This window comes from Eucyclogobius newberryi, unplaced genomic scaffold, assembly GCF_026437365.1.
Source record: "Eucyclogobius newberryi isolate DKJ021-1_F unplaced genomic scaffold, fEucNew1.0.hap1 SCAF_1, whole genome shotgun sequence".
Lineage (NCBI taxonomy): Eukaryota > Metazoa > Chordata > Actinopteri > Gobiiformes > Gobiidae > Eucyclogobius > Eucyclogobius newberryi.
This window is the reverse complement of record NW_027315723.1, coordinates 44,395,611-44,407,993: the sequence shown is the minus strand read 5'-3', so window position 1 is coordinate 44,407,993 and position 12,383 is coordinate 44,395,611. Positions and strand designations below refer to the sequence as shown.

Sequence of the window (12,383 nt, the reverse complement as noted above, 5' to 3'; positions counted from 1 at the left end):
AGTCCCGTCTTCCAATCACAGCCTCGCCGGCCAATAATTGGCTGCAAACGCGCTACGGATACATTTACCACGCGCCTCTTGAAGCTCCACTTCCTGGAACTACGGTGACAGACGCGCGTCTCAGCCAATCGTCTCAGCCGCTGTTCAATTGCTGCACGCTGATCCGAGGTTAGATTGAATTGAAATACCTGGCCTGTCCTCGCTCTCTGACTGCCACCGCCAGCTCAAGATCAAGTATTATTCATGTCCAGAGAGGGAAACTGAAGGTAAAGCGTGTTTAAACCGAGGCGCACGGATTTTGGAGTTTGGCGTGAGGAGAAAAACCCAGCTGCTGCTGCGCGCGAACAGGTGCAGACAGGTGCACGGACAGGTAAGGAGAACGTGAGCTGATGTTGAACGAGTATCATTCTTGTGAATTATGCTGATGTGTGCTGAGAGTAGGGTTGAGTAAGAGTAGCAAGAAATATCCATGGAAGAAGTAACTTAGATGGTGAGTCTTCTTTTGACTTTGTTAATTTAAAATTCTTATTTATGCCCCACATATATCCTCATAGATTAGGGGCAGTATTTCTCAAACTAAGAATGATTTGTTTCTGTCATTTACTGCAGGGTAAGAGACAACTGAGGATAACAACAGAAACACAGTCAATAAGACAATACAGTGTAAGAAACAACAGAAACAGGTCAGGAGAGCAACACCAATACAATTTATGTAGGAGAGAAAAACTGAATACAGATTGATAATAACAAAACGTTCTACGCCCGTTAAATGACATGTTTTAAAAGCTTAAATGTCAGAGTTATAATACATTTTAATATATAACTTACATAAATGTCTGTCTTTTCCCCCTTCAATATGATATGGCCTCCCATATAGCAATATATTATATTGCTCAGAACTGGGATAAATTAGTTTGACAATGGTTGGTTTAGGCCTAAAGCTTTTCAGTGTCTGCGGCATATGGTTATAGTCTAATGCTAACATGAAATTTGAGAGAAACTTGTAATAATTGTCTTCACTATTCCCATGAACAATACATCCAAGCAAGTACAGTAGTGGTTTGCCAAAATTACTCTGAATTTAGTAGATTTATGATATGGCTAATGAAACCTTGCAATTTCCATTATTGTTGGTCAGCTGTTAGCGCGCGCCCGCGCACCTGGAAGAAAGTGTCCCTGATTTGGGTTTAAGATAGTTGGCAACCCTAGCCACGGCCCTAGGCTATCGGCGCTAGCTAGCTAGCTTGGGATAACACGGTTCACAAACACACAGTCAATACTTACGCCATGAGGAACAGGAAAGTATTTCTGCAGACTTCTTTGCCTCCTATGAAATGGTGGCTGCCCACGAGTCCGAAGGTTCACTGGTCCGAAGGTTCACTAGTCTGAAGGTTCACGGGTCCGAAATTTACCCGAAATTTTAAGGTTCACAAATCCGAAGGTTCACCGGTCCGAAGGTTCACCGGTCCGAAGGTTCACCGGTCCGAAGGTTCGCTAGTCCGAAGGTGTGAGTCCGCGGGCTCTACTCGCGGCTCTCCTCACCAAAGATGTGTGTCCGCGCAGCGGGCTCTCCTCGCCTCCCTTTGCCCTACACTGGCTTTTAAGACTTTTCTAGTGTTGATGCACTTTTTATGATTAAACTCACGTATTTTCCATAACCGACTTGTTTCTGTGCATAGCCTGAGCTCCTCATCATATTATTAATGAATGAATTAACTCCCTTGACATTAAGTTCAGGGATGCAGTCTCTGGCAGTGGAAAAGTATCTAAAATCTATAAATTGTTATGTTACACTTCTTCTTGCATCTTTAATGTGATAAAAGCACAATGGAAGAAAGATTTGGGCATACATTTAACATTAGAACAATGGGGAAATATCCTGAGCCGCTCAAACAATCTTTCAAAATGTGTCAGGTATAAAATCATACAAATTAAGATTATGTGCAGATCCTATATTACTCCACATAAACTTTAAAAAATGAATAATGATGTTACAGATAAATATTGTCATGGGTGTGGGATGAATGGAACTCTCATCCACTTACTGTGGCACTGCCCAGAAACACAGACATTTTGGTTAGAAATCAGAGATTATCTATGTAAATTATTTAAAATCAACTTTCTTTTAGAACCACCAGTGGGCCTTCTGGGAAAACAAATAGAGGGAGCAACCACATTTTTTTTTTTTTTTTTACAAGACCTCGCCTTCCTTTCAGCAAAACGTCTAATTTTAATAAACTGGAAAGTGAAGAAACCAAATTGTTTTAATATAGTTAACTGGCAGAAGGACTTTCTGGAGCTTATCTCTATGGAACAAGCAGCTTCTGTTCTGCAAGATCTGGGCAGTGACCACAGTGACCACTCAGACTCTCTGAGTCAAATCATGGCACTATTGAAAGAAAATTAAACTGATGGGAATATATCCTGATATAACATTGACAATGACGAGCCACTCTGTCCACTCTTGTTTATCGTATTTTTATTTTGTTATTTATTTATGTCGTGTGTGTGTGTGTGTGTGTGTGTGTGTTTCTTTCATGTATTGTTTTTGTTTTTTGTTTTTCTTGTTATTGTTGTTATTGTTGCTGTTCCTGTTTATTGTTGTACAGTATATGTAAATATATATATATATGTATATATATATATATATATATATATATATTTAAAAAGAAAAAAAAAATAACGAATTAACTCAAATAGCCCAGCCGTTTCAGGAGCCGCATCTTGGCGAGCTGAATTTCCTTTTTGACTACCAATCCTACGGTGATCGGATCACGCGTATTTCTATACTTATGATCAAATGAAGGCATAGAGTGGAGAATTCTGATCACGCATATTTCTTATGATAAAATGATGGCATAGAACGGAGGATTCTGTTCACACATTTTTCTTATGATCAAATGAGGGCATAAAGCGGAGGATTTGATATGTTCCCTTGTTATTTTTATGTACACAGTACAACTTGCTGTGTATAGTTGTGAGCAGCTGGTGCACTAAACGTTGTGACGAGCCCCAGTGCGTGTCTTCGCGCTTCGTGCGCATTTTACAGACTGACTACATCCCGATGCCGTCTGCACCTTCACTTTAGCCCTATGAGGAACTTTCGGACCAGTGAACTTTCGGACCAGTGAACCTTCGGACCAGTGAACCTTCGGACTAGAGAACTTTCGGACCAGTGAACCTTCGGACTAGCGAACATTCGGACTCGTGGGGGGTAACTTATGAAATAGGTGGTCCGGGCAGACTTTCGCTTCGTATGGGGCTTTTTGGTTGATGTGTTTTTTCCCCTGCAAATGTAACTGTGGCAATAGCGTCTGTTATGTCACGCTTCAGCTCTTCGGCGTGACCAGGCGCTTCTTCCTCATCTTCATCCATTGGCCGGCTACAATAACGCAGCTGTTCATATGGAAATCAGGTCACACCCCTCCGCGCATCGAGAGAGGAGCAGAAACTACCACACTTTAAACGGCTTTATTTATGCTTTTAATGCTGCAAATACTGTTATCAGATACATCGAATGGCTACATCAACTAGCACATTCTGCAAAAAAACGAAAATCACACATTTGGAAAAAAAAATCGTATTTTGGCTTTATCTCAGTTTGGTCGGGCCGGCTTGTGGCGGTTTTACCCGTGGTCGATCACAAATGTTTAGTTGATGTCTGTTCTTTTATTTCGATTGGTGTTTTGCTCTCTGGTCCTGTTCTGTTTGTTTTTGTGTTTTTTCTTTTTTGACAACAATTTCTGTTTGAATAATATTACAATATTTACCACTAACAAAATCCTTTCACTTCTGTCAGTAATTACAGAGATATTACCCATATCATGTCAAACATCTGTGGTTTATTATTCAATAAACTATATATTATATATATTGGATTTTGAAGTAGACTGTTAAGAATGTTAGGATATAACATGAATCCAAAATCTATCCATTTACATCTATGTACCTGTTCTGCCAGTATCCTCCAGGTCCAGCAGACTTGGGCACCAGAACAGAGGTCACGTGGGGAGAGGAACGAAAGCACATACAGGGACAGGAATCGAGGGAGCACCGTAGTGAAGTCCACTCGAGTGACAGGGAGAGCTTCAATCAGCAAATCCTGGCAGTATCTAAAACAAATGTGTCATGTTAATGAAACAATGTATTGTATTTGTCCAGGAGAGGTCAATGGTAAAAAAATAAATAAAGTCGGTTAAGGCGGCAGCACTTGTCAGGTTTTGTGCAGTCGACCACAGTGTCATGAGTTTGAATTCCAGCTCTAACAAATTGCTGCAAGTCCTCCCTCCTCTCATTCCCATTTCCCGCTAAAACTGTGCCATCTATTAAAGGTCCCATATCATGCAAAATCAACTTTTCAGTGTGTGTGTGTGTGTGTGTGTGTGTGTAGGAGGATCCATCCAGTATTTATGTATGATGTGACACATGATAATGATTTACCTCCTGGTTTTCACAATTTCTCTAGCAAACTACTCCTCCCTGTGAATAATGTACACTCTGACAAGGTGTTATGAAAAAACGGGTCCAACAGAACTCTCGCCAAACATGGGACCCCATGGTCCTCCATTGTGATATATCCGTTTCCAGTCCTCACTTGTCAAAACAATTTTTGCCTCATCTTCCCATTTGGTTTTAATATACTAATAGTAGATTGTCTGTCCAAATCATTAATGCATTTATATACTTTTGATATTTTTCCCTATAATTGTCTATAGTTGTCATTATTTTTTGCTATTTCTTGATTATAATAGTTCCTTATTTGTAAATATCTATACAAATCCTCTTTTTCCAGGCCTAAGGATTCCTTCAACATATCAAAACGTTTCATTTGATTTTCCTTTACAATCTGGTAATAAATTCTTAAGCCTTTGGTTGTCCATATCTTCAATCTCTGATCGATGCTGTTTGGCTTAAAACTTTGGTCGTATGCCAACCAGTTTAGTCAATCAATCAATCATCCATCCATCTTCTACCGCTTTATCCGGGGCCGGGTCACGGGGGCAGCAGTCTAACCAGGGACTCCCAGACTTCCCTCTCCCCAGACACTTCCTCCAACTCCTCCGGGGGGATCCAGAGGCGTTCCCAGGCCAGCCGAGAGACATAGTCCCTCCAGCGTGTCCTGGGTCTTCCCCGGGGCCTCTTCCCGGTGGGACATGCCTGAAACACCTCCCGAGGGAGGCGGCCAGGAGGCATCCGGAACAGATGCCCGAGCCATCTCAGCTGGCGCCTCTCGACGTGGAGGAGCAGCGGTTCTACTCCGAGCTCCCCCCGTGTGGCCGAGCTCCTCACCCTATCTCTAAGGGAGCGCCCAGCCACCCGGTGGAGGAAACTCATTTGGACCGCTTGTATCCGCGATCTTGTCCTTTCGGTCATTACCCAAAGCTCATGACCATAGGTGAGGGTAGGAACGTAGACCGACCGGTAAATCGAGAGCTTTGCCTTTCGACTCAGCTCCTTCTTTACCACAACAGTCCGATGCAGCACCGATTCCCCTGTCAATCTCACGCTCCATCCTTCCCTCACTTGTGAACAAGACCCCGAGATACTTGAACTCCTCCACTTGGTGCAAGGACTCCCCACCTACCTGGAGAGGGCAAGCCACCTTTTTTTTGGAGGCGCTGATTCTCATCCCAGCTGCTTCACACTTGGCTGCAAACCGTCCCAGTACATGCTGCAGGTCCGGGTTTGATGGAGCAACATTGTCTGCAAACAGCAGAGATGAGATCCTGTGGTCCCCAAACCGGACACCCTCCGACCCCTGACTGCGCCTAGAAATTCGGTGACAAAGGGCAGCCCTGGCGGAGTCCAACATGCACTGGGAACAGGTCTCACTTACTGCCAGCAATGCGAACACAGCTCCTGCTCCGGTCATCGGTCATTCAGGGACCGGACAGCCCTGAGCAAAGGGCCCCGGATCCCGTACTCCCGGAGCACCCCCCAAAGGACACCCCGAGGGACACGGTCGAAAGCCTTCTCCAGATCCACAAAGCACATGTGGACTGGTTGGACAAACTCCCATGAACCCTCCAGCACGGACTGCAAAATTACACCACAATTGTTTTATGTTTTATCCCTCTAAGATTCACAAACAACTCACAGTAGCACAATTCAACATCTGAAATCAACATAGGACTTTACTTTCAGAGAAGTCAAAATGTCATAACAATATTACATGACTAAAAACAGGACAAAAGCACTAATACCCAGGCAACGCAAACCCAGTTTTTAACAGAAACCTGACTCGACTAGTGCAAAGCAGACCTAAGACAAGACCAGGTTTAAACCAAGACTAAACAATATATCTACCAGAAAAACGTGGATAAACTATAAAGCAGGGCTAAAGCAGTACTAAAGCGTTTTGAGTTCCGGTGACGTCACTTCCGGTGAGTGTATCGCGTTTTCAGAGTTGTTCGTTCTTAGAGCTTTTTATCGATTAATCCACAAATTATACACACTATTTACGCATCATATACAAAAAAGTGAAAGTTTTATTGCTGCGCAAACAATCCGGAGCCTCAAACCGCTCACTTTTCTGTATTTTGAGGATTAAAAGCCCTCCTCACTCTCTAGCTCCAGCCTGAACTAGCCTAGCGTAGCCTAGCTGCTAGTGTCATGGCTGGACCTACCTTTACCTGTTTAAGCTGCCATATGTCGAGTCAGAACCCTGGCTCCTTCTCTGATGATAGGTGCGTGAAGTGCAGTGTAGTGGTAGTTTTGGAGGCCAGGTTTACGGAGTTAGAAGAGCAGATCCGCTGTTTAGAGGAGCTAAAATCTAGCTATAGCCAGGTATTAGCTAGGTCTACCGGAGGTCTACCAGACCGCGCCATAGGGCGTAGCACCAGCATTAGCAATAGCGGTAAGGCCAAGCTCAGCCCCTCAGCGTCTCCTGTGCAGCCGGGACTAGACCAGGAACAGAATAGGGACCAATTTGTGACAGTTCAGAGGGGGCAAGGCGCTAAACGCCGAACCTTAGCGCACCGTGAGCTTCACGTCTATAATAGGTTCTCTCCCCTCAGCGATCACACGCCCGCTGAACAGACTAGAGAAACTCTTGTAATCGGGAGTTCTATAGTCGTCATAAGGCGCTGGTACAGCTGGCAGCCCGGTGTAAACGCTCTCTCTTCTTTCTCACACTTATTGTGCTTTATCTCCTATATTTTGTAAATATAGTTAGTATATTTTTTCTATTTTACTGTACGATAGGGACACGCGCTGGAATATTTTTTTAATTCAACTGTTTTTGACTTTTTTCGGCTGATTTGAGCGTTTTTCGTTGCGTTCGTTGTGTTGTTGTGACGTGAGCTAGCTCCGAGCGAGCCCACCAGCCCCTCCCCCCCGCGCCCTCCGGCCGCGCTAAAGTACGGCGTGTCGTCGGTACACGTTTATATACACGTTTATATGAAAGAGGAACTTCACGAACGACCGGGACACGCACTGGAATCGCTTTAAATTAACTTGTTTTGACTTTATTCGGCTGGATTGAGTGTTTTCGTCGTGTCGTTGCGATGTGTCTTGGCTCTGAGCCCCCCGGCTCCGGCCCCGCCCCCCGGCTCCGGCCCCGCCCCCCGGCTCCGGCCCCGCCCCCCGGCCGGCGCCGTACCGCGTTTCCACAAAGGAGGAACTCATGAAACTGCGGAGAACAGTCGTCTTACCCGGAGATCGTCACGTTATCCCGGCGCAATACTGACCTAACCTAATACTGATGTGCAATTCTGTCGTATGTGCAATTGCTGTTGGAATTCATGTGCAATTCATGTGTAATTACTGTGAAATTCATGTGCAATCTATGTGCTGTCGTGACACATATTCATGTGCAATTACTGTCGGGATCACATGCAATGGTATTTATTTATTTATTTGTCTATGGGAGTTTTTATTTATTTATAGGAGATCTTCTACTGAAAGTGTTTTTCAGACTTCCTATAAGTGATCTGTTCTTCTGTATCTACCTCTGTATCTACCTGCGTTGCACCAATGAAATTTCCCCATGTGGGACAATAAAGGAATATCTTATCTTATCTTATCTTATCTTATAGTCAGCGACGTGAAGCTGCCATCTGCTAGTGTTAGGTGTTACCCGGGGAACAGCATGGGTGACATCGAAGGAAATCTTAGGATCTTAAAGCAGAGTAGGCAGAATTTCCGTCGTGTCGTGATACACGCAGGCGGTAACGACGGCCGGCGGAGACAATCAGAGGTGCTCAAAGTACAAGTAGCTGTGGTGTGTGAATTGGCGAAGTCAATGTCAGACACTGTAATATTTTCTGGTCCCCTGTGTCGAAGTTTAGTCTATACAGACTGCGAGAGGCGAGGATCATTCTCAAAGTCTTTATTTGATGAAAACATGGAAAAACAGGCAAAACAGTAGCATGTTGTTCGTCTTGCAGCTGAGATTCGACTCTTCACAAGATTTAGCTGTGTTTTATATCGCTGTTGCTTGGGTCTGATCAAAATGGCCTGACCTTCGCTATGACGTCCGCTTTAAGATTGTTTAGACTAGTCCACAGATGATCAGAAAATACACAGAATAGTTAAAATACACAGAATAGTTCATTGTGACCCATATGCAGCAATATCGTCTTGACTCATGATAAATAGGACACAGACATGACAATAATTTGATCAATAGCCACACCTGCCCAATCGGATCAATGCTGAATTGTACAGCCGTCTTTCAGCATTCAACAGCTGGTTATCTAGATGGTGCCCTCAAAACAACTTAGTCTTTGTTGATAACTGGTGTGCGTTTTGGGGAAAGCCCGGGCTCATACGCAGGGATGGCATTCATCCGACTTCGGAGGGTACATCCCTATTAGTTCGGAATTTGACTGATAATCTTAGTCGCCTAAAGTGACCACCTAGGGATGAGCCCCGGGCGCAGAGCAGCAGTGTAAGACGCTTCTCTGTCGCTGAACTCTCGCCCGCTCTGTCACATGTGAAGTGTTCAGATTCAAGACAGATAAGAGACTGTGTCCCTCGTGTCCCTCGTACAAATAATGCCAAAAAGTCACATCTCAGAAAAACTATTTCAGGCGTCAGACCAAATAACTTAAGGAAAATAACAATCACAAATGACACAAATATACAAATAACTAAACACGTAAAATGTGGACTGCTAAACATTAGAGCAATTTCCTCCAAATCGCTCTTAGTTAATGAATTAATTAGTGACTATAACATAGATTTTCTAGCTCTAACTGAAACGTGGCTTCAACAAGACGATTACGTGAGACTAAATGAGTCCACCTCACCCACCCATGCTAACTTTTCAGACCGCCAGGAGCAGTGGCAGTGATCTCACACTCAAGCCTACTTATGAGCCCTAAAATTATCAATGCATTTCATGTCCAAATATGAAAAAACAAAAAGGAGTTTTGTTCATAGTTATCTACCGACCTCCTGGTCCCTATTCAGAGTTTTTAACAGAGTTTTCTGACTTTATATCAAACTTAGTGCTAGCCTGGGATAAAATAGTTATAGCTGGAGACTTTAATATCCACGTGAACGTGAGTGATGACGCTCTCAGTAATGCCTTCAGCGCCTTGTTAGACAGCATTGGTGTCACTCAAAATATAAATAAACCGACTCACGCACACTCTGGATCTTGTCCTATCGTATGGAATAGAGATTAGTGACCTCATTGTCTTCCCTCAAAACCCTATATTGTCAGATCATTTCCTAATTACCTTTCAGTTTATTCTTAAAGATCATCCAGCCCCTCAGAATAAAGTTATAATGAAAAGGACAATATCCGAAAAATCTATCTCAAAATTCAAAGAAATAATAGAGCCAATATTCAGTGACATGTCATGTGGTCCTGCTGAGAACAGTTTTAGTCCCAGTATAAATGATCAATTTGTCGACTTGACCATGAATTCTCTGAAGTCTGCCCTTGATGTTGCAGCTCCGTTAAAACAGAAGGTCATTAGGCCAAAGCGCGCCTACCCATGGTACAACGAAGAACTGCGTTCACATAAACAAAGAGTTAGAAAGCTAAAAGGATAATTTCGTCGCACCCACACAGAAGAATCCCTAAAAGCATGGAAAAGTTGCCTGCTGTCCTATAAGCAGGCTCTGCGTAAGGCCCAAACCAGATACTATTCAAATCTAATAGAAGTCAACAAAAGTAACACTAAATTTCTTTTCAGCACTGTAGCTAGGCTAACAAACTGTCACAGCGCAGCAGAGCCCTCAATCCCAGCTTCTCTCAGCTCTGATGATTTCCTCCTATTTTTTAACAATAAAATAAAAACAATCAGAGATAAATTAGATGAAATTACCCCCACTATTAGCCCTGAACTAGGCCAGGCTGTAAATCTAATGTCCCATATAAATCCACCTGTAAATCAAGCAGAAATAACTTCAGCCATTATGTCCTCTAAAAGCTCAACTTGTGTCCTAGACCCCATTCCAAGCAGACTCCTCAAAGACACTCTCCCCCTAATTATAGACCCAATCCTTACTATAATAAATACTTCACTCAAAAGTGGCTATGTTCCACAGTCCTTCAAACATGCAGTCATTAAACCTCTTCTGAAAAAGCCTAACCTAGATCCCGACCTGTTGGTAAACTACAGACCTATTTCAAATCTTCCCTTTGTTTCTAAAATCCTTGAAAAAGTTGTAGTAAAACAGCTTTGTCGCCACCTGCAGGACAATAACTTATTTGAAGTTTTCCAGTCAGGGTTCAGAGCCCACCACAGCACTGAAACTGCACTAGTTAAAGTCACAAACGATTTGTTATTAGCCGCTGATGATGGACTGGTCTCAATCCTGGTTCTGTTGGACCTCAGCGCAGCGTTTGACACCATCGACCACAACATTCTACTTCAGAGGTTAGAATGTGATATAGGTGTTGGAGGAACAGCCCTCAGCTGGTTTAAATCCTATTTATCTGATAGGTACCAATTTGTTAATGTAAACCAGAGCTCCTCACCATGCTCTGAAGTAATTTACGGTGTGCCACTGGGTTCAGTACTCGGTCCAATTCTGTTTACTCTTTATATGCTGCTGTTAGGCAACATTATCAGAAAGCATGGCTGTACAAAAGGCCTGTGGCCCCTGTGTTCTTGTAGTTCGTGGGGCGACCACTAGAGGCGCTCCAGCACCGCAGGGTGCTTTATGACATCACTGCATTCGCCCTTTATTCTTTCCTCCAGTGCCCTCTCCTTTGTTCTTCCTTGGCTTTGTGACACAACATAGCTGCTACATTCCGGCTTTGTTCCTGGTGGGGTATATAAGAGGGTAATATGTACTGTAATGGTATTAATCGTCGTCTTCTGTATCTACCTGTGAGCTTGAATAAAGCTACCACCAGCAGCTCGTCTCTTCTCGTCTCTCCTGGCCTCCAGTAGTGCCCTGACCGGCGCTCTCGGGCAGTGACTTCTACAAACCAGAACCAGCACCCTACTGTCCACCCAGTCCGGAGTTACCTCTCAAACAATGGCATTAACTTCCACTGCTATGCAGATGACACTCAGCTGTATTTATCAATGAAACCTCATCAGAGCGATCAAGTAGACAGACTTAGTACTTGTGTGAAGGAGATAAAAATCTGGATGGCACTTAACTACCTGCTTCTTAACCCTGAAAAAATCGAGGTCATTGTGCTTGGCCCTAAGCATCTACGAGACGTTCTATCTGAGCAGATAGTCACACTGGACAATGTTAGTGTAGCCTCCAGTTCTACTGTAAGAAACCTTGGAGTCTTATTTGACCAGGAGCTCTCATTTAAAGCTCATATAAATCAAGCTTGTAAAACAGCCTATTTCCATTTGCGCAACATAGCCAAAATCAGAAGAATCCTGCCTAAAAGTGATGCTGAAAAACGTATCCATGCATTTGTAACGACCAGATTAGACTACTGTAACTCCCTGCTCGCAGCGTGTCCTAAAAGCTCCATAAAAAGCTTTCAACTGGTTCAAAATGCAGCAGCAAGATTACTAACAGGAACAAAAAGAAGAGAGCACATTACGCCAGTGCTGGAGTCTATTCACTGGCTCCCCGTCCAGTTTAGAATCAAATTTAAAATTCTACTCCTGACCTACAAAGCCATAAATAACATGGCCCCATCATACCTCAAAGATGCTATAGTACCATATCATCCAAACAGAGCTCTTCGCTCTCAGAAGGCTGGCCTTCTGATGGTCCCAAGAGTCTCTAAAAGTACTATAGGAGGTAGAGCGTTTAGCTACCAAGTGCCTGTGTTATGGAATCAGCTCCCGGCCCATGTTAAATATGCTGACACAGTCAAATTAAATCAAATCAAATCAAATCAATTTATTTTTGTAAGGCCCAAAATCACAACAACAGTCGCCTCTGAGGGCCGAATCAACAATGTCTGTGGTGGCGATGAAGTCAGACAATGTCTGTGGTGGCGATGG

At 43.5% G+C, this 12,383-nt stretch overlaps 1 protein-coding gene across 1 annotated transcript in view; it reads right to left on the bottom strand.

Annotated features, from left to right (window-relative positions):
- Window positions 1–12,383, bottom strand: part of ect2l (epithelial cell transforming 2 like) — a 63,116-nt gene that overhangs the window by 42,916 nt on the left and 7,817 nt on the right. Inside the window, exon 3 of the mRNA XM_072450337.1 lies at window positions 3,950–4,112. Within this exon, the coding sequence (XP_072306438.1) occupies window positions 3,950–4,112 (163 nt within the window). The remainder of the gene's footprint in view (window positions 1–3,949; window positions 4,113–12,383) is intronic.